Consider the following 27831-nt stretch of genomic DNA (forward strand, 5'->3'; position numbering starts at 1 on the left):
TGGCATGGAATATCTTTTTCCAACCTTTCACTTTCAGTCTGCATGCATCTTTGTTTGGGAGATGTGTTTCTTGTAGGCAACAAATAGTTGGGTTGTGTTCTTTGAGCAAATCAGCCAATTGGTGTCTTTTAACTGAAGAATTCAGACCATTAATGTTTAATGTGACTATTGATTCTCCTATTGCTTTCTGTTTCACTTCCCAGTTCATCACTAGTGTCCTCCTGGAGGTGCACCTCCAACCATTGGAGCCACATTCATTTCTTGCTACCATACTCACTCTTTCCACATATCAGTTCAGATTCAAGTTGCTTTCTTTAGCAGGTGTAAGCCCCTTTCTTTTTAGAGCCATGTGCCCCTCACTGCATCTTTATTGTATTTTATTTTTTTTTTATTTTTTAAATTTTTTTATTTTTTTTAAACAATTATTTTATTTATTTGAGTTACAGAGAGAGGTAGAGCCAGAGAAGGAGAGGTAGAGAGAGAGGTCTTCCATCCGCTGGTTCACTCGCCAAATGACCACAATGGCCAGAGCTGAGCTGATCCGAAGCCTGGAGCCAGGAGCTTCTTCCAGGTCTCCCACGCGGGTGCAGGGCCCAAGGACTTGGGCCATCTTCCACTGTTTTCCCAGGCCACAGCAGAGAGCTGGACTGGAAGTTGAGCAGCCACGTCTTGAACCAGCGCCCATATGGGATGCCGGCGCTTCAGTCCAGGGCGTTAACCTGCTGTGCCACAGCGCCGGCCCCTATTGTATTTTATTTTTTAAAAAATTTATTTGACAGATAGAGTTAGACAGTGAGAGAGAGAGAGAGAGAGACAGAAAGGTCTTCCTTCCATTGGTTTCTGGCTGTGCCGATCCAAAGCCAGGAGCCAGGTGCTTCCTCCTGGTCTCCCATGTGGGTGCAGGGCCCAAGCACCTAGGCCATCCTCCACTGCCTTCCCAGGCCACTGCAGAGAGCTGGACTGGAAGAGAAGCAGCCGGGACTAGAACCCAGCACCCATATGGGATGCCGGCGCTGCAGGTGGAGGATTAACCAAGTGAGCCTCGGCACCGGCCCCCCTCACTCATCTTAATCACTTGTTTCACTCTCATGCTGTCTCTGCTGATATGCTCCATAGTGGCCATGGTACATGCTGGTTATGACTACAGAGTTAGAAATTATGCCTTAGTTTGATCCTGGTCTGAGTATTTGTTAGCTTTGGGGTACATTATCAACTTTTCTGTGCCTCAGCTTCCACATATATGTAAAGTAAGACTTTGATTATCTTCTGGTTCAAAGGATTGTTTGGATGATTAAATCAGATAATACATGTGAAATGATTAGTGACTGGCCCAAAGTTAATAAGTTTCAGTAATACATATGCACAAAGAAAGAGAGATAAAGGAGTGACTGCAGACTGCAGTGTGTTGATTTCAGGTTTCAGCTGAACTAAGTCTATAATCTCAATGAAAATGTTTATTTTTATCTACATGTTCTGTGTTCCTCTAAACTCCATTACTTTTGCGTGAATCTGCATAAGCATCTCATACAATTTCTGGTCCTCTGGGCCTTGTAAGACAGATTACTGGCCGGCACCGTGGCTCAATAGGCTAATCCTCTGCCTGCGGCGCCGGCACCCTGGGTTCTAGTCCCAGTTGGGGTGCTGGATTCTGTCCCGGTTGCCCCTCTTCCAGGCCAGCTCTCTGCTCTGGCCCAGGAGCACAGAGGAGGATGGCCCAAGTCCTTGGGCCCTGCACCCACATGGGAGACCAGGAGAAGCACCTGGCTCCTGGCTTTGGATCAGCACAGTGCACTGGCCGCAGTGCCATTGGAGGGTGAACCAACGGTAAAGGAAGACCTTTCTCTCTGTCTCTCTCTCTCTCTTACTGTCCACTCTGCCTGTCCAAAAAATAAAAATAAAAAATAAAAAATTAAAGACAGATTAGTTCACCTTAGAACCTTTTAGGCCGTAAAGAAGAACTCTTTCACGTAACACATCGTATCTTGGGGTAAATTAGCCTTGTTTTTTATTTAATAACACTGACAACTCGGGTACTACTATGCATTGTTGGGGCTAAGTGTAGGGGACTTGAGAGCCATTGTTTAAGTACAAGTCTAATGTGAGCTACTTTCTGGTATGCACATGTTATAAAAATAGACTGATAATAGAATTTTCTTAAAGGATTTTGTTTGATGACTGAATCAAATTATACATGTAATGTGCTATCAATATATAGTAGATGCAGTTGAGTAGGTGATTAATCAAGTTAGCTATTATAAAAAATCATTTTGTTTTTAAACTCAGCTAGCTCTGTCTTGGTATCTCCACCCACACATGGCAATTAAGAGCTGGGTTGTTACTTGTCAGCTCCTAAGTGAACAGTTATTCTGAACAAAATTTTGTTCATCTTTAGACTGAAACAGAAAATGACTCTGGACGCAGGTGTCCATTCTAATCTTAGGGACGTCACCTAAAATGTGTGGGGACTTATCTCTACTCACTGGTATGAAGCAGATTGAATCAGCAAAGATCTATCCACCATCATGGCTCAGTAGGCAGCTAGGAGTTTAGTGTATTTGGAAAATTTCCCAGTTCAAGGGTAAGATATCCTAATGAGGGAAGTGATATATATCTACATCAACGAAGGTAAAAGTGTTGGTGGAGAGGCACTGGAAAAAAAAAAAACACATATAGTCTGCATATGTGTAACCATCAAAGTTTCTGAAAAATCCATAAATAACTCAAATATTTATCTTTGGTACTCATTTCCAGCCTGTTAATGGGAGAGAATGCCATTTGCTCCCCTTTACTAGCTACCAGCTAGCCATCTGACAAATTGGTAGATGATGTTTACTGTCCCCATGCAGTCTATTGATTTTCTTTCCTTCTCTTCTGTCCTGCAATGCTTTTTTTTTCCACTCAGACTGTGAGTTAACTCTGTGAGTCAATATTGTCATGTAACATTTCTTAACAGAATGCAACACAATTAACTGAACAACTCGGAGTTACCTTTTAACAGGGCAAGGACAATTTTGTGAGAATGGACAGATGCTTCTGGGTTTTGTGGATTGCCTCCTTTGACTGCAGCTATCTTTTTTCTTAAAAATCTTATGTCAGTTGCAGTTAGTAAGTTTATATAACTAGGCTAAGGCAGTAGATGGACTGCATTCAGATTTTGGGCCCTGAAAATGAATTTAAATAACTTTTATTTCCCAGATTCAATGAGAAATATTGGGGTAAAATCTTATCTGATTAAACTACATTTCATAGGAAGCCAATGAATGCAACACACCCAAACTTTTCCTTGCAAAGGAAGGAGGCAGGCTTATTCTTGTGTCATTAAAGTACAGATCAGAAGAGAATAGTGACTTTCTCTGGATGTCAGCAGTAATTAGGAAGGAAGACTCCGGGAGACTGGGGCTGGCAATTCAAAAGTCATTAACATTCGGGAATTACTTTCTTTGTGTAGCACTCTCTTCAGGGCACCCTTGACCTCTGCATTCCTCAGGCTGTAGATCAGGGGGTTCAGCATAGGGTTGAAAAAACTATAAAACAGGAAAAGGATCTTCTGCTGCTCCTCAGGGTGGCTGGATCTGGGGGCCATGTACATGACAATGGCACTGCCAAAGAAGAGCCCCACCACACAGAGGTGGGAGGAGCACGTGGAGAAGGCCTTTGTGCGGCCCTCCCTGGACTGGATCCTCAGGATAGCAACCAGGATGCAGGTGTAGGAGACCAGCACCAGGCACAGGGGCCCCACCAAGATGAACACACAGGCTGCAAAGATGACCACTTGGTTGAGCGTTGTGTCAGCACAGGCCAGCTTGAGGACAGACAGGATTTCACAGAAGAAGTGGTTGATTTCATGAGGCCCGCAGAAGGGCAGCCTCAGGATGAGAACCACATGGACCAGGGCCAGGAGTGAGCTGCAGGCCCAGGAAGTCAAAGTCAGGGTGATACAGATTCTCCAGCTCATGATGGCAGAATATCGGAGTGGGTGGCAGATGGCCACATAGCGATCATAGGACATCACCACCAGGAGAAGACATTCAGTGTGAGCAAAAGTCAAGAAGAGAAAGGTTTGTGTTAGGCAGCCCGCAAAGGAGATGGGCTTGAGTGGTTTCAGGAGGTTCACCAGCATCTGGGGCACTGTGTTGCAGGCATAGGCAATATCGACAATGGCCAGATTTGAGAGGAAGAAGTACATGGGGGTGTGCAGTCTGAGTCCAGTGAGATGAGCCCCAAGATGACCCCATTCCCTAGCAAGGTGAAGGTGTAGAAGAGAGAGAAAAGTCCAAAAAGTATCACGAGAATCCTTGGACCAAGGCAAAATCCCAATAGGATGAATTCTGTGACCACTGTCTGATTTTCTTTCATTTCACTATTAAAGAAAAAATCACATAGCTGTGATACAATTATTTTAAGATATTTTGTTGTTGTTGTTACATAGATTGGTAGTATATGGAATATTATTAGTAAAGACCTTTCAGAATTCACTCAATTATAATTAAATGATTACCTGTAAACATTTGAGTGTCTGTCCACAAGTTAAATTCTTAATATGATATTCAATATTTAGAAGAGGAATATGTCACTGCTCATTAGCTACCTAGAGTCATTGACATTCTGATGGAATTAAGAAATATCACATCCATGCAAATAAAATCATCATGGATCACAGAGTGTCTAGGAAGCTTCATGTATGCACATCTATAAGAAAATTATTGTTTATTAGAAATAGCTATTAATGGAAGAGTTCTACAATTGATAATAGTTCTGGAAAAGAAAATGATTTTACTTTATCATGATTATTTTCCTACCAGTTTTTAAATTCTGTCTAGAGTCTAGAGAGTACCTTACATGATTTTACAAGAAGCCAATTATGAAACCAGTACTCTTTAAAATGCCAATATTTTCAACTGATAAATCATAATTGTATACATTTATGGGGTATGTTGTGAGGTCTAGATACAATGTGGAATGTTTTTAGGTAGGTAGTAAGAAGCAAGCCGCGGATATGGTATATATGATAATTATATATATATATTATATATGAGAGCCTTCAAAATTCATGGAACAACAGAATTAAAATGTTGATTGCAGCATAAAAACTGAAATCCATACATATGTTTTCCATTATATACAGCTTCCATGAACTTTTGGAAGATTCCTCAGGTATCTGTATATATTTGTATATACACATACACTTATGCCATACATATGAATATACTAGAATATATCCAAAATGTATATTACTGAAAAATGGAAATAAACCTATGTTTGGCAATATGGTAAATGGTTAAATGATTGATTCACAGAATTATTAAGTCAGCACAGGAATTTTTCTCATGCTAGCCATAAAGATTGGGGAATTTTATGGTTCATCAAGCAGTCCAGTATTGCAAATCTGGCCTCGGTATGCACTAGGATAAATCTGTGCATTTCCACATGTGCTCAAAGATTTGGAGTGTAGGTATGATAGGTATCTATGAATGTCTGTGTGAACAAAGAACTGCAGACATAATTCCCCATGCATTGTTTGTACAGACATCCCTTGCCAGATTTTTTCAAGACAGGAAATCCATGAATCAAGAGACTAAAACAGGTCAGTCCTTAGAATGAAAATAAAGAGGAAATAGACCCATCATGCTGTTAATTAACTTCTTCATATCTGAACATGTACTATACCTAAAGTCTAAAACATAATTAATTTTCATTTAAACTGAGAAACAGCACCTGACCTCAGAAACAAGAATTGTCATTACTCTATAAGAAGCTAAATGAGGCTGGCGCCGCAGCTCAATAGGCTAATCCTCCACCTGCGCTGCCGGCACACCAGGTTCTAGTCCCGGTCACGGTGCCGGATTCTGTCCCGGTTGCTCCTCTTCCAGTCCAGCTCTTTGCTTGGCCCAGGAGTGCAGTGGAGGATGGCCCAAGTCCTTGGGCCCCGCAACCGCATGGGAGACCAGGAGAAGCAACTGGCTCCTGGCTTCAGATCAGTGTGGTGCGCCGGCCACAGCGGCCACTCGGGGGTGAACCAACGGAAAAAAGGAAGACCTTTCTCTCTCTCTCTCTCTCTCTCTCTCTCTCTCCCTGTCCACTCTGCCTGTCAAAAAAAAAAAAAAAACTCAATGAAACAAATCATTGACAAATGGATAACTTAGTTTATTTGTTGCCTGACAAATGACAGCAACAACAAAAATAATGGAAACATACTTAGTCTAGGAATTGGCAGAATGCTGAATTGATTGCATTTTTACTTTGGGTCATAGTTTTCTCAATAAACCGGATTAACTTCTAACTAACAAACATTTCTCAGTGACATTGCAAGAGCAAAATAACTTAAGAGTTGGCTACTTTTTGTGTGAGAAACATTGTAGTACAAGGAACTTTACTGTTTTTGGCCAGTTCCTACTTTAACTATCATCAATACCATTGCAGATGTCAAGGAATGCTCTCCAAGGAAATTGAGTGTAAGAGACAGGGTTGAATTCTGATAACTAACCTGGAAACCCATATGTAAGCAATGAGAGTAACAGCCCAAAGGCAGAAAACAAGAAAACTTCAGGAAACATATAACTAGAGAGTTTGGGGGCCTCTGAAAATCCACTGCAGGTGTTTTGATGCAATTTCCAGGTGTGACTCATTCAGTGAACCTAAATGTACTCAACAGTATAGAGTACTTTCCTGGAAAAAGACTGCATGAAAAGGAAGGGAGGTGATCAAAATGAAGTGTAGACATCAGGTAAAAAGGATAGTATTTGGCAGTGCATTATTGATGACCTTCAAGGGGTAGGGAACAAGGGAGCCAACCAGCACAAGGATCTGAGTCAGTTGATGATTCAATGTCTACAGTTTGGATTGGTGACCAGGAACCAACAACCCTAGCAAGCAAGCTCTGATTTCACATTTGTCAACCATTGGGTAATAAGCTATTTTTTAAAGTGGCTATTTCTATGAAGAAGGACTGTGTCAACTTGCAAAGTTTTTTTTTTTTTTTTTTTTTTGCTGACTTTGCAGTTACATTTTGAATTGCACTGTCCTATTGTGTTTTTGAATAGCATGATGCACTTCCTGAAGCAAATTTCCAAACCTAGATCATTATAAACTCATTTAAGCAAGGCAGGGAAAGAATTAGATCCCTTCTTAACACTGAGATGCCTATTATGTTAATAATAAATAAATCAATAAATTATCTAATATAAATAAATGTTCAAATGAATTTGACACAGAAATAGTTGAAAAAATGTCTTTGAAAAAATCCTCATATGCGGGGCAGGTGTTGTGGTGGAGCAGGTTGAACCACAGCATGTGATACAACTATCCCATATCAGAGCAGTGGTTTGAGTCCTGATTGCTCCACTTCCAAACCAACTTCTTGCTAATGTGCCTGGGAAAGCAGCAGCATATGACCCAAGTGCTTGGGTCCCTGCCACCAATGTGAGGAACTAGAATGGAGTTTTGGCTCTTAGCTTTGACCTGGGCTAGCTTTGGCTGTTGCAGCAACTGGGCAGTGAATATCTCTTACTCTGTCTCTCTTCCTCTCTCTCGCTTAATCTGTCTTACAAATATATAAATCAATCATTTTCTTAAAAAAAAAACAGAGAAGAAGTAAAAAAAAAATCCTTAAAATGCCAGGGCTCATGTGATTTTAGAGTAATACAAAAATGTTGAAAAGATTGACAAACTTCGTGAATTTATTTTTTAAAAACAAGGCATAGGAAAATATTTGGCTGTGAAGGATATGTTCACATCTACCTACTTACAAAATAGTAATTTCTATTCGCAATTTTTCTTCATTTCCCTGAAGATGAAAACACAGATGGAAAAAGCATACAGTGCAAGCCATGATTTTTTCATATCCAATGTGAAAGTCAGATGAAAGAGTCAGAACACACTGATATTTCTTCAGCACAGTAGCCCCGTTTGTCTCAATCTTGATTTATTTTAAAGCAATGGCATGGTATTATTTATCTTTAAATACCTGGCTGTTAAACATTTGTGGAATGACAAATAAATGAATAAATATAAGCAAGTGAACGAACAGCTAGGTATTGATGTTCTTGTAGTAAATCTAGTCAAAACACAGTCTAATATAATTATGCCAGGTTCAGTCCATTCTTCCCTAAGGAAATGAAATACTATAATTCTGGAGGTTTTCATACCTGGGGATCTGTATTAAAATAGAATTTTGAAAAATTGATAAGAACAAGTGAAGTATTCACAAAGTGTTTAAACACTTGACTTTTGATGGACTTCTGTTTTATATACTTCTTTTTTATTTTATATGTATGTGGCATAGCTAATATTAGTTAAGAACAATGAAGTGAATGCTAGAGATTGAATTTCCATGGAACTAACGGGAGTGAAGGAAGTAGCTCCACATTGAAATATATTCTAGTTCCAATTATAACTTTAAGGCACTGATGTATGTACATTTATGCATGTACAATTTCAGAACATAAAAAAGGGCAAGGGCAGGTGTTCGGCCTAAGATGCCTATGTAGTACACTGGAGTACCTGGATTTGAATCCTGACTCCAGCTCCTGATTCCAGTTTCCTGCTGATGCAGACCCTGGGAAGCAGCAGTGATGGCCCAAGTGGTTGGGTTCCTGTCACCCACGTGCAAGATCTAGATTGTCCCCAACTGGCAGTGTCATACTGGCTCAGCCCCAGCTGTTGTGGGTGTTTGAAGGAATGAACCAATAGATGGGAATGCAATCTCCTACCTCTCAAATAAATAAATAAAAATTAAAAATCCAAATAAAAATAATTAAAAATGAAAATTATCTGGTTAATGATCAGCTGACTCAATTTCTAAGGTAAATAATATTTACTGATTTCTAAGGTAAATATCTAAGCACCAGAAATTGATGGACCCCATATTTAAAAAAAATAATCTCAGTCTGATGAATTGGCAGGTTTGTTTGTGAAGTAGTGGGCATAAGTAAAACAAAATCAATAAAACGACCAACCATTAATTTATAGCACATCTGAACTGCTGGACTGTTTATTTGTAAGATACATGGGAGAACTGAAAACTAATTCATCTCACTGCTTACATAGTTAAAAGACAAGTCTTAACAAAGTTGTCTTGTGAAAAAAGGGTTTAAATAAGTGGATATAGATACTACTGTGGATCACGAAGAACTGAGAGTCATTTTCACGTAACTATAGTTTATCCAATAATTTGCTAATGTTCATAATAACTGAACATAGCTGTTGAATGCTTCTTATGCATTGGGTACTGCAGGAGCACAGAGTGTAGCAGGTTGATGGTTCTGAACTTGGGAAGCTTTTGTTGGGTAAATGGGCTTAGGAGGAACAGCAGAGATGAACAAAATAGTAAAAGACATTCAATGCAAAAATCCTCTAAAAAAAAACAAAACTTTAAAGCATCATTGACTATCTCAATCCTTCTCTCACTTTGAGCACCTTGGCCCGTTTTCCATAGTATCTTTTCTTTTCCCTTCCTTCCTTCCTTCCTTCCTTCCTTCCTTCCTTCCTTCCTTCCTTCCTTCCTTCCTTCCTTCCTTTTTGACAGGCAGAGTGGACAGTGAGAGAGAGAGACAGAGAGAAAGGTCTTCCTTTGCCATTGGCCCGTTTTCCATAGTATCTTTTCTTTTCCCTTCCTTCCTTCCTTCCTTCCTTCCTTCCTTCCTTCCTTCCTTCCTTCCTTCCTTCCTTCCTTTCTTTTTGACAGGGAGAGTGGACAGTGAGAGAGAGAGACAGAGAGAAAGGTCTTCCTTTGCCATTGGTTCACCCTCCAATGGCCGCCGCGGCCAGCACGCTGCGGCCGGCACACCGCACTGAGCCGATGGCAGGAGCCAGGAGCCAGGTGCTTTTTCCTGGTCTCCCTTGGGGTGCAGGGCCCAAGCACCTGGGCCATCCTCCACTGCACTCCCTGGCGACAGCAGAGAGCTGGCCTGGAAGAGGGGCAACCGGGACAGAATCCAGCGCCCCAACCGGGACTAGAACCCGGTGTGCCGGCGCCGCTAGGTGGAGGATTAGCCTAGTGAGCCGCGGCGCCGGCCATAGTATCTTTTCAATCCTGACCTCAAAGATTAAACCTCCAGGCTGCAGAAAATATAACATTTATACATATCTTCAGTACATTCTAGTTACCTGATACTACCTTTAATGCTATTCTTAATGAAAGATAAGACGCAGATTCAGTGTCCATTTGACTTCCTATTCCACTGCAATAAATTTAGACTTTTTATGTATTGTGGCTATGCTGACAAGAATTAAATGCACAATTTATAAAATAAACATATGTAAAATTTCACCAAATGTAAATATATTCTCTTATAATTTCATTTGGCTAGGAAAATTATTTTATATATTTCACCTCTTTTTTACACAGGAATTTCTTACTTATTCTTTTACTATAACCTTTCCCAAGTAAATATTTATCATATAGATGCTTTCTCATAGATGAAAAAATGCTAGTGAAATCCTCAATATTTGATATAAATTTTCCATCAAAAGTGTACCTTTCCTCAGGAACTTATACAATATAGAATATGAATGTTGAGTATTTGTGCTTAGTATCAATAGAAGTTATTTACATTTCTTCTTGATATTTAACTGAAGAGTGGCAGTAATGGAGTGATAGTTCGCCAAAGACTTGGTGCTATAGCATGTCTAAACAAGGCAAACAGGTTACTTTCCACATTTGGACTCACCAATCTGAGAGAGGGAAGCACCTGAATGTTGGAACCAGGATCTTCTTTTCTCAGAGCTTCTGTGACAGCCACAGAACCCTCACTTCTATTCCTAACTAAAGTCAAGAATTCTCAGAAAAGGAGGTTTTATTCACTGGTAGGATCAACCTAGTTGGCAGGTCTTGAGGGCTCACTGGCAAGCTGGGCCATGAAACCTCGTGTGTGACTACGTCTGCTGGGACAAAGACTGTTTTGCTGTTTCTGTTCTCATTCCCAGCAGGATACACAATCAGGAAACACAGATAGCCACAGGGCACACCCTGAAACAACATCTCTCATTACAGTCCTCAAATACTTAGCATTATTTGAATTTTGTGAATCCTATTTTCTTCAATCTCCAGATGGTTCAGGTAAACCTGTCAGGAATCAGGGCTAGTGTGACCATCAACAAGCTCTGAGTATTCACCTGTGTTAGTTCAGCATCTCCCTGAAGTAATCTGGGTCCCTTGTGCTACAGTAGAAGAGGGAAGAAAGGACCTGAAAAACCAATTGATTTCAAGTAATGTTCCAAGGTGTGAGATGTGGCAAGTTGGTTAAGGAGGCATGGAGCAGACTGGGGAACCCAAGCAGGTGCCAAGTGGTCCCAGTGGGACTTATTAGCATCTCTCTGAAGAGAGGACTTTCTAGGGCCTCTACCACCATTGTAGGATTTCTGTTGAAGGGCGTATGCTTTAATTTGTCTTCTGAAAGCAGATATTCTGAGTGTGGCTCCTCATGGAGAGGGAGGAAAGATCCTTTCCCAAGACAGGTTCTTCTGGAAGTTTCCTGCCCCTTCTAGATTGAGAAAATTTTCACTTTAGATATTGTCCTATTTACTTATGTTTCACTGTGTGTTTTTTTTTTTTTATGGCACATCAAGGGGTTAGCATGTTATTTTGCTAATCTCATATTAATTAGTTATGCAATTTATAAATTAATTAGTTCCTGATAATGTGATCCCTGACATGCTGGGACAATGCCATAAAATTGGGGAAATTTGTGTTTTTATGTGCTGGCCTATTTTCCAACTGTATGCACCTAGTGCTAGAAGAAACATAGAGATACCAGAAACTGCCCCCATCCAAATCAAAATCTTGATTCATAAACATCAGAACTTTTAATAAATATTGGGACTTTTTTTCTTTGTTCTAGGTGACCTGTGGAAAGTATGGAAATCAGGGAAGTTACATAAAAGAAAAAATTTGTTAGCAAACTAAAATAGCGTTCATGAACATTTTAGAACATAGTTTTTATATTCAATACTACATAGCTGTCAGTTATAAAAATAATTTCAAGGTATAAAAATAAACAAATATATACTATGATAATAGGGACCTAAAAATAAGTGTTTATGATATAAAATTTAGTCTAAGAAAATGTATTACCACAAGACTAGCTTTCCTCTAGTATATCAAACTGACACATCTTTTAACCTTGTAGGTAGTAGGTTTGGGAATTTTTCCAGAGTTCTGTAAGAAGTTGGTTTTACCTTTAAAATTCTGAGACTGAAAAATAAGATTAACTTAATATACTGGACAGAGAAAAATGTATATAGACTTTTTTTAAATATCAAATTTGGAAGATTTTGAAATTGCATGAGGTTATCCTTGAGACTTCATTGAGAGTGCTGATTAATGGTGAAGGAGAGAGTTGGATACATTATCTCTAGGTAATTCTCCACTGATGACTAGCAACAGTCATCTTGATGACCAGCAACAGACATTTTCTGTGTACAACAGAACAGAGATTATGAGTCCAACCTGGGGCACTGTGCTCAGATCTGCATCCTTTTCAGATGCTTGACTTGCAGGGGAAATGGCATTCTAGCCTGGAAAGTGGTTACAGGAAGTATTCACAATGAGTCAATCAAGATCAGGATCTCCTATTCCAGGAAACTGTTAATCAGTATTATGAACAGTGTTTTTATATGTGATCAAATAAATTTGGAACATACTGGCCTAAAACCAGAATAGAATTCTTCGTTACCAAAGGAATTTTTACAGTTTTCATTAGTCAGCCCTAAAATGAGGCATCTACTATGCAGTAATCTCAAATTTATTGACCAGAGAATTCATTTTAAATTTCTCTGGAATGACTGACAGTAATTAACTGAATCTCAAAATATCTAGTGGAGAAGCTTTTTGAATGTTCCCAACACAACAAGATGATAAATGCCTGGGGTGTTAGGCCAAGAACCCTGAGATGATCATTACACATTGTGTGTGTGTGTGTGTGTATATATATATATATATAGAAGTGTCTTATGGTACCCCACAAATATCCAAAATTACACTATGTCAATTAAAACAAAAGTAGTTTAAAAATAGTCTTGAGGGACTAGTATTTTGAGGAATATTTAGGAGATATTATAAAGAGTGTTGTTCTGGATTTCTGTCTCCAGGTCCTGGGTCTCATATGCACTAACATACTATAATTTGTTAATGATAATATTTGAAAATACAGATTTCTAGAAATCATCTTATATTTACTGAATCAGTCATCTAAGGGTAGGGTGGTGTACATCGCTATTCTAAGTGTTTCAGCTAATTCTCATGCTGAATAAGATAAGGAACCACTTGAAATAACAACATGATAGGTCACTTTGAACCACAATGTCATAATCTTTTCATATATCAGTCTCCATTCCTAGCACTCTCTTTAATGTATTCTTTACGTCTGAGTTTCTAAGACTATAAATAAGGGGATTGAGCATGGGATTGAAGAGGCTGTGAAATAGCAGGAGGTATTTCTTTTGCTCTTTGGGGCTCCCATATCTGGGTCCAACATATGTGATAATGGCTGTGCCATAAAAGAGTCCAACGACACACAGGTGGGAGGAACAAGTGGAGAAGGCTTTCCTTTGACCTTCCCCAGACTTGATCTGAAGGATTGCACAGAGAATGCACACATAGGAAACTACAATTGAGGAGAAGGGCCCCACCAGCACAGACGTTGCTCCAGCTAGGACCATGTTCTCATTGATGTGGGTATCTGCACAGGCAAGTTTGAGCACAGCCATGATTTCACAGAAAAAGTGATTGATTTTCTGAGACCTACAGAAAGGCAATGGTAGGAGTAACACTAGATGAATCAGGGACAGAAGGACTCCTATGGCCCAGGAAGTGATGACCAGGGTGACACACATTCTCCAACTCATGATGGCAGAATATCGGAGGGGGTGGCAGATGGCCACATAGCGATCATAGGACATCACCACCAGGAGAAGACATTCTGTGACAGCAAATGTCAAAAAGAGGAAGGTCTGTGTTATACACCCAGCAAAGGAGATGGGCTTGGAAGGATTCAGGAGGTTTACCAGCATCTGGGGCACCGTGTTGCAGGCATAAGCAATGTCAACAATGGCCAGATTTGAGAGGAAGAAGTACATGGGGGTGTGCAGTCTGGGATCCAACCAGATGAGTCCCAGGATGACACCATTCCCCAGCAGGGTGAGAACATAGAATAGAGAGAAGAGGCCAAAGAGGAACATCTGAGTCCTTGGGCCAAGGGGAAATCCCAGTAGGATGAACTCTGTAACAGATGTCAGATTTTCTGCCATATCCCTAAGACAGAGGAAACTGAGTTAAAGTTCATGGTTTAAGACAAATATTTAAACGCAGATTTTTGTTAACTTGCTTGATACAATTTTATAAGTCAGCAAAATGTTTAGAGACAGTGGCATTGAGTTTTTGTTTTTATATGAATATTTAAATATTTTATCTTATAATCCTAAGAGAAAAATTTAACAAATATACATATATGCAAATACATGCTTTTTAAAAATGATTTTTTTTTATCTGAAAGGCAGAATGACAGAGAGAGAGAGAGAGAGAGAGAATCTGCTGGTTCACTTCTCAAATGGCTACAACAGCTGAGGCTGGGCTAGGCCAAAGCTAAGAGCCAGGACTCCATTGGAGTCTCCCACATGGGTAGCAGGGGCCTAAGCACTTGGGCCATCCTCCACTGCTTTCCAGGGGCTATTATTAGGGAGCTGGATCAGAAGTGGAGCAGCCAGGACTCAAATCGTTGCTTATATGGGATGCCAGTGTCACAGACAATGACTTAACTCACTGTGCCACAGCATTGTCTACATATTGTTAATATTTTTAATGGAGGCTAAAACTTCAAAATAAATATCTGTCCTCTTTTAAACTAAAGATTCGGTTTTAGTCTGAATCATTGATCTTACTCCATATCTTTCAAACAAATTCTACTTCTCTTGTCTTATATTATTCAGTTATTCCTTTTTTTTTTCAGAAACAATGAACTCTGACTGATGCACATGCCAAATTTCTAAAATTGCATTTAAGTCTAATTGAGTCTAATCTTGAGTTGCAAAGTTTCATTAAGAGAATAATTCATCATTCACCAATTACTCTCTTGGCCATTCACTTCTTTGCTGTCTAAACACACTTTGCACTTCTGCCAAGACAGTCAACTCCACAACAAATATCTAACAAAATGTCTTCTCATCTAAGTGTGAAGACTGATTTTCAACCTCACATCTTATTTTTTGTTGTTTGGTTTACCATTATCTATATTTATATGGTGATCTATGTGAATGACTGGATAGATTTGTGTCGTATCATTACCTACATAAAAACAGGATGCTATTGTTGAATTTGACTCAATATTGAGTGACAGTGTAGAGCACAATCTTAGGCACTTGTTTGCAGATGATTGGCAGTAACCACATGACTCCTGTGAGGAATGATGCAGCAAGGAAGGGATCTATGAATTCCCTGAGAGATTTGAATTAATCTTTACATCTCCGTGATCACACAGTGAAAACACAAGTACAAATGTAATATTGCTTCCTCACGCTTAAATTTCATTATAATCTCCTATAGAAAATAATTTTTTTCTTGGAGTAACAGGGATGAGCAATAATCCTCAGCATAAATGGCCATAAAATGATAAACTAAACAATACAAAATTTATGAAAAAATCCTATTTGCATTGGATTTCTACCAGGATTCTAATGATAAATGCCATGCTCAGGTTGTTGGAAAACAAATAATTTGCAGATATTGATTTAATTCTTAATATTTATCTAATATTATTCTGAGAGTGGAGATATCAAGGATCAAAACTCCTAGCAAACACTCATTGCTTAGCTTTTGTGTGACCTTGTGAGATGTGTGAAAAATTAGCATTTGTACACTTATTTGACTTACCTGTATATATGACACCTTAAGCTCTGTTTTTAAAATAAAACTCTACCTTATTTTATTAATATTAAATGCTTACCAGGAAGTCACTTGCTCACACACATCCCTTTCTCTTAAAGAAAAGCTACTGGGGCCGGTAATGTGGCATAGCAGGTAAAGCTGCCACCTGCAGTGTCAGCATCCCATATGGGCGTCAGTTCAAGTCCAAGCTGCTCCACTTCTGATCCAGTTCTCTGCTATGGCCTGGGAAAGCAGATGATGTCCCAAGTCCTTGGGCCCCTACAACTGCATGGGAGACCTGGAATAAGCCCTTGTCTCCTGGCTTCTTATCAGCCCAGCTCTGTGCATTTTGGCCATTTGGGGAGTGAACCAGAGGATGAAAGGCCTCTCTCTCTCTTTCTCTGTCTCTGTCTCTGCCTGTGCCTCTCTGTAACTCTGCCTTTCAAACAAATACAAATCTAAAAAAAAGCTATCAGTTAAAAACATTTATATACTGAATAATTTAATATATTGATTCATAATGTGCAGATTAGCATTAATATATTTCCTTCAGATTATACCACTATTTAAAATTATCAATGAGAAGTATTTGAGCATTCAGAGAGTAAAAGACATTTTTGCATGATATTCAAGTGTGGCAGGAAAGCTAACAAGCACTGAAAATGTCAGATATTCAGAGAGCTGATCAGGAAATCTAGATGCCTAGAGATGACTGTCCAAGGACCTCAGTAAATCTTCATACAGAAAAGTGACTGCTTCTGCAGGATGGCTGGATTCACTGTTGGTGCTTGAGTCTTGCTGCTTATCTGAGAACTGCCAAGGAACGATGTTGGGTCTTCAGGTTGCCTCTGAGTGGGGAAGGCTTTATTCACTTAGTGCCTCCACAGGGCATCATCACAATTGCCATGAGCTTTGTGGAGTATGTGAGAAAACAGGTCTTCTTTGTGTGGTTTCTATAGACACACGAAGAGCCCAACGGCTTTCTATCCTTCTAGCCCACAGAGGATTGAGTCTCTGTCTGTTTCAGTCTCTGAGGAAACCACAGTGAGATCTTCAGAGGTTAAGGCAAGAACAGGTAATACTTTCATAACTAAATTATACAAATATATAGTGAGACTTTATGACCACATGATTAACATAGCTACCCTAATATTAAAATCTGTCATAGTTTCATGGATTTTTATGTAGTTTTAGTCCTTAAATACTCACAAGGCACATGGGGGATGCAAAATTCCATGGCTGCTTAAGTTTGGCAGTGAAAATCCCAACATTAATTCTTGCAGTCATATTGATTTTATTGTAGCTTGGTTTGTCAACTTTCCTAAAGATGGTAGGAGAATAAACCTGAATTCTAAAGTCTTAATCACTAGATAATTTTAGATAGAAACTCATTTTTATCATTCTTGAGCACATATTTGGAGAGTGGACTCATGTTAGGTAAGTCCTAGGTGTCACTACCCATTCGCGGAGGAACGACACAGGACCCTGCGCTGTTCTTTTATCTGCTCGGCCCTTCCCGGGTTTGCTGCTGGTCCTTCCCGGGTTGGCTGCTGATCCCTCCACCTCCGTGGAGGGGCGGCTCCCCCTGCCACTTTCCCCACTTCCGCGGGGGAGCGGCACACCACCGGCCGGCTCTCTCGGGGGCTGCTCAGATGTTATCCGGATGTTCCTGGTGCATGTTGTTTCTCTCCTCCTTTATAGTCCTCTTCTACCAATCCCAACTCTGCTACCCACACGCCGAGCATGCTGCTCTCCTCCAATCAGGAGCAGGATCAGCTCCTGCAGCTCATCAGTCAAACTGGTGAGAGGCAGCTGTGTAGAAGTTGTTTACTCCCTTTCAGTGCCATATTGTGGGAGAGCAGATGCATAGAATAAGTCTTAATTCCAGTAACTTAGTCTAGTCTGAGTTGCTCCCCACAGTTCCCCCTTTCTTTTTATTTTTTGGCGTTGATACGCGCCTGTCTTCGGTGTCCTGCGGCGCACACTCTGCTCTGCTTGTTGGAGTTGCCCACAGGTGCTTACAAGCCCTACCAATCAGGCAAACCGAATCCGGGTCCTCTCTTTGCCATGTTGTGAGGAGGTTTTTAGGCGCTGATGTGTGCCTGTGTTCGGTGCCCTGCAGTGCATGCTCTGCTCGAGCTGCCTGCAAGTGTTTATCGCCTTACTAATCAGGCAGACCGAATCCAAGCCCTCTCATTGCCGTATTGTGGGGAGACTTACTGATGTTGATTCGTGCCTATCTTCGGTGACCTGCGGCTCATACTCTGCTCGAGCTGCCTGCTGGTGCTTATCGCCTAATCAGTCAGACCGAATCCAAACCCTCTCATTGCCGTGTTGTGGGGAGGCCTTATTTTTCTCTATTTCTCTATCTCCAGGCATTCCTATCTCTCCTATTTTACTTCTATCTGCCAGCATTCCTATTTCTCTCATTTTACTTCTAAATTTCTGTTTCTCTTATCCCCGCGGCCTCCCGGTGCCGCCCCAAGGCGGCTTCTCGGTACCTCGCCCCACGGCGGCTTCCCAGCTTCGCGCACGCTCCATGGTCTCCGCGCCTTTCGCGCCTGCACCACGGCCTCCGCGCCAGCCCCGCGGTCTCCTATCTACTCGCGCCCCGTGCACTCTCTCCGCTTGGCCCCACGCACTTTCTCTGTGCGCAGCGGCTTCCGTGACTCACAGCCTAGCTCACGTTTCCGCTTCTCGGTTTTCAGTCTAAGTTCCCCAGGCTAACCTGACGAATTCCAACCTAGCTTACATCTCCACTTTTCGGTTTGGCTTCCCGTCTTTTGCTCCCCGGGCTAATCTGACGGATTCCAACCTAGCTTACGTCTCCGCTTCTGGTTTTAGTTTTTCGCCTTTTGTTCCCCGGGCTGACTTGACGAATCCCAACCTAGCTTACATCTCCGCTTTGGCCTGCCCCCACGGCTTCACTTTCCCTAGCTTATATCTTTCTCTACCCGGTACTTTTTCCCTAAGTTTCTTCCAACAATATTTCTCTCATTTCTCCTGGCTTCCCCACTGTATCCAAGTCTGTTTCTTCTAGCTTTCACTTTCATTTTCAATCTTAGCTTTCTGGCACTTTTTCCGTCCGGCTTTTCCCTAGGCTCTTTGCTAGTCCCTCTCTCCGGTATTTTCCCGCTTCTTCCCTCCTAGGTTTCCTATCCGAGTCATGGCACCATTATGTCGCTCCCCCATTCGCGGAGGAACGACACAGGACCCTGCGCTGTTCTTTTATCTGCTCGGCCCTTCCCAGGTTTGCTGCTGGTCCTTCCTGGGTTGGCTGCCGACCCCTCCACCTCCGTGGAGGGGCGGCTCCCCCTGCCACTTTCCCCACTTCCGCGGGGGAGCGGCACACCGCCGGCCGGCTCTCTTGGGGGCTGCTCAGATGTTATCCGGATGTTCCTGGTGCATGTTATCTCTCTCCTCCTTTATAGTCCTCTTCTACCAATCCCAACTCTGCTACCCACACGCCGAGCACGCTGCTCTCCTCCAATCAGGAGCAGGATCAGCTCCTGCAGCTCATCAAACTGGCGAGAGGCAGCTGTGTAGAAGTTGTTTACTCCCTTTCAGTGCCATATTGTGGGAGAGCAGATGCATAGAATAAGTCTTAATTCCAGTAACTTACTCTAGTCCGAGTTGCTCCCCACACTAGGTTTTTTTTTTCCTAGAAAATGTTTATTTAAGGAATGCAAACTTCATGCATTTCATAAATACAAGTGTAGGAACACAGTATCCACCCTCCAACCTATGTTCCCACCTTTCTTCTTCTTCCTTCTCCTATTCCCATTCTTAATTTTTCACTGAGATCTATTTCTCAATTGACTTTATACACATATGATTAACTCTATAACAAGTACAAAGATCAACAACTAGTATGGAAAAAAACCTATTCCTCAACAGTCAAAACAAGGGATATTCAAAGTCATTGCATCTTGAAGTGTCAATTTTGCTTCTATAGATTATCTTTTAGGTGCTCTATTAGTTATCACAGATCAGGGAGAACATATGGTATTTGTCCTTTTGGGACTGGCTTATTTCATTAAGTATGTTTTCCAGCATCATCCATTTTGTTGCAAATGACAGGATTTCATTTTTTTTACTGCTGTGTAAAAACCCCATGGTGTATATATCCCATAATTTCTTTACCTATTATTCAGCTGATGGACATCTCGGTTGATTCCATATCTTAGCTATTGTGAATTGAGCTGCAACAAACAAGGGGTATGCATAACTCTTTTATTTGATTTCATTCCCTTGGGTAAATTACCAGGAGTGGGATGGCTGGGTCATATGGTAGGACTATATTTAGATTTCTGAGCTATCTTCAAATTGTCTTCCATAGTGGTTTTACCAGTTGACATTCCCACCAACAGTGGAGTAGGGTACCTTTTCCCCCACATCCTTGCCAGCATTTGTTGTTTGTTGATTTCTGTATGAAAGACATTCTAACTGGGTGAGGTGAAACATCACTGTGGTTTTGATTTGCATTTCCCTAATGGCTAGTAATCCTGAGCAATTTTTCATGTGTCTGTTGGCCATTTTGATTTCTTCTTTGGAAAAATGTCTTTTTAAGTCCTTTACCAATTTTTTAACTGGGTTGTTTGTTTTGATGTTGTGGAGTTTCCTGATCTCTTTATATATTCTGGTTATTAATTCTTTATCAGTTGCATAGTTTGCAAATATTTTCTCTCATTCTGTCGGTTGCCTCTTCACTTTCCTGAGTGTTTCTTTTGCAGTACAGAAGCTTCTCAATTTGATGTAATCCCATTTTTCTTTTTTTTTTAACTTTTATTTAATGAATATAAATTTCCAAAGTACAGCTTATGGATTACAATGGCTCCCCCCCCATAACTTCCCTTCCACCCACAACCCTCCCCTTTCCCGCTCCCTCCCCCCTTCCATTCACATCAAGATTCATTTTCAATTTTCTTAATATACAGAAGATCAGTTTAGCATATATTAAGTAAAGATTTCAACAGTTTGCACCCACATAGAAACAAAAAGTGAAAAATACTGTTTGAGTACTAGTTATAGCATTAAATCACAATGTACAGCACATTACTCCTACATGAGGAGTAAGTGCACAGTGACTCCTGTTGTTGACTTAACAAATTGACACTCTTGTTTATGGCCTCAGTAATCACCCTAGGCTCTTGTCATGAGTTGCCAAGGCTATGGAAGCCTTTTGAGTTCACTGACTCTGATCATATTTAGACAAGGTCATAGTCAAAGTGGAAGTTCTCTCCTCCCTTCAGAGAAAGGTACCTCCTTCTTTGATGACCTGTTCTTTCCACTGGGATCTCACTTGCGGAGATTTTTTTTTTTTTTTTTTTTTTTTTGCCAGAGTGTCTTGCCTTTCCATGCCTAGAATACTCTCATGGGCTTTTCAGCCATATCCAAATGCCTTAAGGGCTGATTCTGAGGCTAGAGTGCTGTTAGGACATCTGCCATTCTATGGGTCTGCTGTGTATTTTGCTTCCCATGTTGGATCGTTCTCTCCCTTTTTTATTCTATCAGCTAGTATTTGCAGACACTAGTCTTGTTTATGTGCTCCCCTTGGAGCACATAATGAAATCTTGTCTTCTGCAACAAAATGGATGCAACTGGAAATCATTATACTTAATGAAATAAGCCAGTAACAAAAAGACAGATATCATGTTTTCCCTGATCTGAGGTAACTAATAGAATACCTAAAATGCAATGTTTAGGAGTGAAATGGACAGTTTGAGATTCGATGATTGTTTACAGCCCTTGTCTCTTCTGTTGAGGAAAAATGTATTTTTTCTTCATACTATTTGTTGAACTCTTTTACTTAGTGTAGGGTTAACTATACGATCATTAAGTAAACTGAAAATAGATCTTTGTAAAAATTAAGAGTGCGAATATGAGTGGGAGGAAGAAGGAGGATTGGAGCTTGGGTGGGAGAAAAGGTGTGGGCAGGAAGTGTCACTATGTTCCTAAATCTGTTTACAAGAAATACATGAAACTTGTATAACTTAAATAAAAATTTTAAAAAATGAATCTTAACAATGTACTACCCTCTATAGAAAGTTATATGTTTTCCCAAATTATATATTCTTTAAGTTAAATGAAGATAACAGATATTCTTGATATATTATGATTAAAATCATGATAAAATATACATTATCACAAAATATAAATTATTTAAAATCAAGATATTTGTTTATCAATATCAGATCATGTGGCAGAAATGGTATCTTTGTGGTAGAATTGAAGAATGTCCAAGGATAGGTAAAACCTTTTTGTCAATATTAGAATTTAGGAAGTGCCCAAAATGACAGGAACATGTTGATAGAACAGAAGAATACATTTGAAACATCCAAATATGGGAGAATTGAGCATTAAAAATAATGAAGCTTAAGTCATTGAATAAAAAATTTTATGCATTAACAATGATGGATAGGTAGATGGATGATTAAGAAAGAGATAAAGCATTTTATACCAATTGACAACTTATAAATTTAAAACAATGATGAAGTTAAGACAACACATTTTCAATCAGCATTACCAATAATTGAGTCAGAAAAGATAATCAATGAAGGTTAAAACTACTAAGTAAAGTAACTAGTAGCTAGTTATTTCCTGAGAAAAATAACAACTTTGGTGGATGTCCCAGAAACTAATTAGGGAAAATAATTACTATGTAGTGGAGATAACTGGGAAGCACCATCTTCAAGATAAATCAAAGATGAAGAATGACTGATAGAAAATTTAACTTATTTTAATGAAGATGCTCCTTTACTAGATAATGAATAACACATTGTATATACTGTATATCTTATGACTCTTACAATACCCAGCATAGCTGATGATAAGAATGAAACCCAGAGTGCATATTAATTAGATGAATTGAATTTTTAGCTACTTATATGTTTAGTTATTCACATGCATTATATTAAATGTTTATAGTAAGTCTTCAAAAAGTTGATAGAAAAACTGAATAAAAAGACATCTTTATTTTTGTGCAAAATAATTTGACATCCATGCATAGGTTTTTTTTCATGATTTTTTCATTAACTTTTAAAGATATATATGTAGAATGGATATTAAATATATATTTCTACATTTCTATCATAGTTTCTACTTCATTAGTTTAAATTTATTTGAGAGGTAGATAGAAAAAGACACAGAAAGACAGAGAGAGAGATGGAGGGAAGAGGGAGCGAGAGAGAAAGAGGGAGGGGAGACAGAGAGAGAGAGAGAGAGAGAAAGAATAGGAGAGCTTCCATCTGCCATTTCACCCCAAATACCCACAACCGATGAGAGGTTTGAGAGCTAGGAACTTAATCCAGGTCTCCCACATAGGTTGTGGGAATAGAGCTAACTTTCCTGCCTCCCAGGGTCTGCATTAGCAGGAAGCTGAAATTAATAGTCAAAGCTGGAAGTCAAACCTGGACACTCCAATATGACATGCTGGTATCTTAACCACTTACAAATAAACACCTGCCCTGATTTATACTTCATTAGAAACAAATTATGGTTATGACTGATCATTTGAAAGTAAAAAGACAATTTTTATAAAAGATAAATTTAAATAAATATCTATATAAGTAAATATATAAAAGATAAACAATTTTACATGTCTCTGTAATTAAAATAATCATAATTAAATGTACTGATATTTGTAGTGGGTTATAAGATGACCCCCCCCACCAGATATATATCCACATTCTAAAACCTAGCACCTGAGAATAGTTCTTTACTTAAAAAGAGAGTTTTTGTGGTTGTGATTAATTTAGGGGTCTCGAGATAAGATGATCCTCGATTTTATAGTGAACACTAATTCTGATGACAAATGTCATTATGAGATAAAGGCAAAGGGAATTTGAGAAACAAACTGGGGAAGGCACATAAAGGTCAAAGTGACGTGACAGGGAGCAAGTAGAGATGTGGCCAGAAACCAGGGAATTACTATACCAGCTGTAGAAACTAACATGGTATCTTATCTCTGCTTTGAATTCATGCTTGTGAGAAGAAAAATAGGTTTTGGAAAACCCACTCCATATTCAGGTAAAATAACCTAAGAAGCATATTTGAAAATAGAAATGTCAATTTGAGGATTTGTGAATTATAAACCTCAGAGAGTAATCAATTATAAGTCAGTGTTTCTTTGAGAATAAAGCAGCAATGAAATGGAGACACAAAATCAGATCCTTTGACCTGTTTAAATATATAACAGAAACAGATGGATAGACCAATGGAAAAGAATAGAAACACCAGACATCAATCCAAACTTCTACAGCCAACTTATATTTGATCAAGGATCCAAAACCAATCCCTGGAGTAAGGACAGTCTATTCAACAAATGGTGCTGAGAAAACTGGATTTCCACATGCAGAAGCATGAAGCAAGACCCCTACCTTTCACCTTACAAAAAAATCCACTCAACATGGATTAAAGACTTAAATCTATGACCCGACACCATCAAATTATTAGAGAGCATTGGAAAAACCCTGCAAAAGATACAGGTACTGGCAGACTTCTTGGAAAAGACCCCGGAAGCATGGGCTGTCAAAGCCAAAATTAACAAGTGGGATTACATCAAATTGAGAAGCTTCTGTACTGCAAAAGAAACAGGAAAGTGAAGAGGCTATCAACAGAATGGGAAAAAATATTTGCAAACTATGCAACAGATAAAGGGTTAATAACCCAAATCTACAAAGAGATCAAGAAACTCCACAACATCAAAACAAACAACCCACTTAAGAGATGGGCCAAGGACCTCAATAGACATTTTTCTTTTTTTTTTTTTTTTTGACAGGTAGAGTGGACAGTGAGAGAGAGAGAGACAGAGAGAAAGGTCTTCCTTTTGCTGTTGGCTCACCCTCCAATGGCCGCCACAGTGCACCACACTAATCCGATGGCAGGAGCCAGGTACTTACCCTAGTCTCCCATGGGGTGCAGGGCCCAAGGACTTGGGCCAACCTCCACTGCACTCCCTGGCCACAGCAGAGAGCTGGCCTGGAAGAGGGGCAACTGGGACAGAATCTGGCACCCCGACCGGGACTAGAACCTGGTGTGCCGGCACCGCAAGGTGGAGGATTAGCCTAGTGAGCCACGGCGCCGGCCCTCAATAGACATTTTTCAAAAGAGGAAATCCAAATGGCCAACAGACACATGAAAAAATGTTCAAGATCACTAGCAATCAGGGAAATGCAAATCAAAACCACAATGAGGTTTCACCTCACCCCGGTTAGAATGGCTCACATGCAGAAATCTACCAACAACAGATGCTGGAGAGGATGTGGGGAAAAAGGGACACTAACCCACTGTTGGTGGGAATGCAAACTGGTCAAGCCACTATGGAAGTCAGTCTGGAGATTCCTCAGAAACCTGAATATAACCCTACCATTCAGCACAGCCATACCACTCCTTGGAATTTACCCAAAGATAATTAATTGGCAAACAAAAAAGCTGTCTGCACCTCAATGTTTATTGCAGCTCAATTCACAATAGTTAAGACCTGGAATCAACCAAAATGCCCATCAACAGTGGACTGGATAAAGAAATTATGGGACATGTACTCTATAGAATACTGTACAGCAGTCAAAAATAGTGAAATCCAGTCATTTGCAACAAAATGGAGGAATCTGGAAAACATCATGCTGAGTGAATTTAGCCAGTCCCAAAGGGACAATTATCATATGTTCTCCCTGATCGGTGACAACTGACTGAACACCAAGAAGGAAACCTGTTGAAGTGAAATGGACACTATCAGAAACAATGACTTGATCAGCCCTTGACCTGACTGTCGAGGGACAACTTACTACTTTATCCCTTTTAGTATTTTTTTTCCTTCTAGTTAATACTGTTAGTTGAACTCTGTAATTAACACACAATTATTCTTAGGTTTTTAAATTTAACTGAAAAGTGATCCCTGTTAAATATAAGAGTGGGAATAAGAGAGGGAGGAGATGTACAGTTTGGGACATGCTCAATCGGACTTGCCCCAAATGGTGGAGTTACAAATGTGCCAGGGGATTCCAGTTCAATCCCATCAAGGTTGCATGTACCAATGCCATCTCACTAGTCCAAGTGATCAATTTCAGTTCACAACTGATCACACTAAGAAGTCTAAGAGTCAAAGGGATCATACAAACAAGACTAGTGTCTGCTAACACTAACTGACGGAATAGAAAAGGGAGAGAACAATCCAACATGGGAAGCGGGATACACAGCAGACTCATAGAATGGCAGATGTCCTAAACAACACTCTGGCCTCAGAATCAGCCCTTAAGGCATTCAGATCTGGCTGAAGAGCCCATGAGAGTATTCTAGGCATGGAAAGGCAAGACACTCTGGCAAAAAAACAAACAAACAAACAAACAAAAACACCTAAATGAAAGATCTCTGTGAGTGAGATCCCAGCGGAAAGAATGGGCCATCAAAGAAGGAGGAACCTTTCTCTGAAGGGAGGAGAGAAGATCCACTTTGACTATGACCTTGTCTGAATAAGATTGAAGTCAGCGAACTCAAAAGGCTTCCATAGCCTTGGCAACTCATGACAAGAGCCTAGGGTGATTACTGAGGCCATAAACAAGAGTGTCAAATTGTTAAGTCAACAACAGGAGTTACTGTGTACTTACTTCTCATGTGGGTTCTCTGTCCTTAATGTGTTGTCCAATGTGAAGTAATGCTATAAGTAGTAACTCAAACAGTATTTTACACTTTATGTTCTGTGTGGGTGCAAACTGATGAAATCTTTACTTAATATATACTAAATCTATCTTCTATATAGAAAGAGAATTAAAAATGAATTTTGATGTGAATGGAATGGGAAAGGGAGCGGGAGATGGGAGGGGTGCAAGTGGGAGGGAAGTTATGGGGGGGAAAGCCATTGTAATCCATAAACTGTATTTTGGAAATTTATATTTACTAAATAAAAGTTTAAAAAATGAGAAAATAAAATAAAGCTTAAAAAAATAATTTCAGGAGGTCTCTATAAAATGTTTATAAAATTATTTTTTTTCGGCCAGCACCGCGGCTCAATAGGCTAATCCTCCGCCTAGCGGCGCCGGCACACAGGGTTCTAGTCCCGGTTGGGGCGCCGGATTCTGTCCCGGTTGCCCCTCTTCCAGGCCAGCTCTCTGCTGTGGCCTGGGAGTGCAGTGGAGGATGGCCCAAGTACTTGGGCCCTGCACCCCATGGGAGACCAGGAGGAAGCACCTGGCTCTTGCCTTTGGATCAGCGCAGTGCACCGGCCGCAGTGCACCGGCCGTGGCGCGCCGGCCGCGGCAGCCACTGGAGGGTGAACCAATGGTAAAGGAAGACCTTTCTCTCTGTCTCTCTCTCTCTCTCTCACTGTCCACTCTGTCTGTCAAAAAAAAAAAAAAATCCAAGCACTTATATTTCAAAGAGAGCATCTTGCTTAACAAGGAAGCATTAGAGGCATGGCACAGAGATTAGAAACAAGATAATAATATTCACTATCTCCAGTACTATTAAATGTATTTACTAAGTTAATTAGTCAAGATAAAAGTAATTCAGTGCAAAAAAAACAATAAATAAAACAGATAGGAAGAAACAAAACTTTCTCTGTTCATAGATAACATGAGTACAGATTTGGCAACCACAAAAGAATCCATGGAGAAACCATTTCAAACAATAAGGGCTGGTAATAAAGGATCAGCATGGAAAGTAATCAACAGAACTGTTTGGACTGCACAGGCTGTTCATGAAAATCCAATTAAGTGCACTTAGGAAAACACTGCAAGAAGAAGAGCAAGGAGGGGGGTGAGTATAAAACATTAAAACACACAGAAAATACAAAACCTTGGAAACTAAAATATCTGTAGTTTGTGTGGATGCATGAATAGATGGACAACTTGGAAGAGAATAGGATACAGGAATGAGATACAAATGCATACAGAAATTTAGCATACAAACAAGGAAAAAAAATGGACTTTAACAAACAGCATTGTGACAGCTGGACTTCAATATGGTGAAAATGAAAAGTA

The 27831-nt window shown here is 40.0% G+C and overlaps 3 protein-coding genes across 4 annotated transcripts in view; all 3 read right to left on the minus strand.

The window, feature by feature from the left end:
• The window catches only part of LOC127491550 (uncharacterized), a 74828-nt gene that overhangs the window by 38234 nt on the left and 8763 nt on the right, over positions 1-27831 (minus strand). The gene's annotated exons all lie outside the window — the stretch shown is intronic.
• OR2A1 (olfactory receptor family 2 subfamily A member 1) lies at positions 791-5045 on the minus strand. The gene is given in 2 exon segments (XM_008258074.4): positions 791-4203; positions 4206-5045. Coding segments are annotated over 2 exon segments (984 nt in total). The 5' UTR covers positions 4357-5045; the 3' UTR covers positions 791-3370.
• OR2A7 (olfactory receptor family 2 subfamily A member 7) lies at positions 9669-20677 on the minus strand. The gene has a single exon (XM_051849806.2). It carries the CDS (start codon positions 14242-14244, stop codon positions 13312-13314), a length of 933 nt encoding a protein of 310 aa, XP_051705766.1. The 5' UTR covers positions 14245-20677; the 3' UTR covers positions 9669-13311.

This window comes from Oryctolagus cuniculus, chromosome 3 (assembly GCF_964237555.1).
Source record: "Oryctolagus cuniculus chromosome 3, mOryCun1.1, whole genome shotgun sequence".
NCBI classification, from domain to species: domain Eukaryota; kingdom Metazoa; phylum Chordata; class Mammalia; order Lagomorpha; family Leporidae; genus Oryctolagus; species Oryctolagus cuniculus.

What these genes read in the sequence shown, in the direction of transcription:
- OR2A7 (XM_051849806.2), bottom strand. Translation starts at nt 14,244, where the DNA reads ATGGCAGAAAATCTGACATCTGTTACAGAGTTCATCCTACTGGGATTT.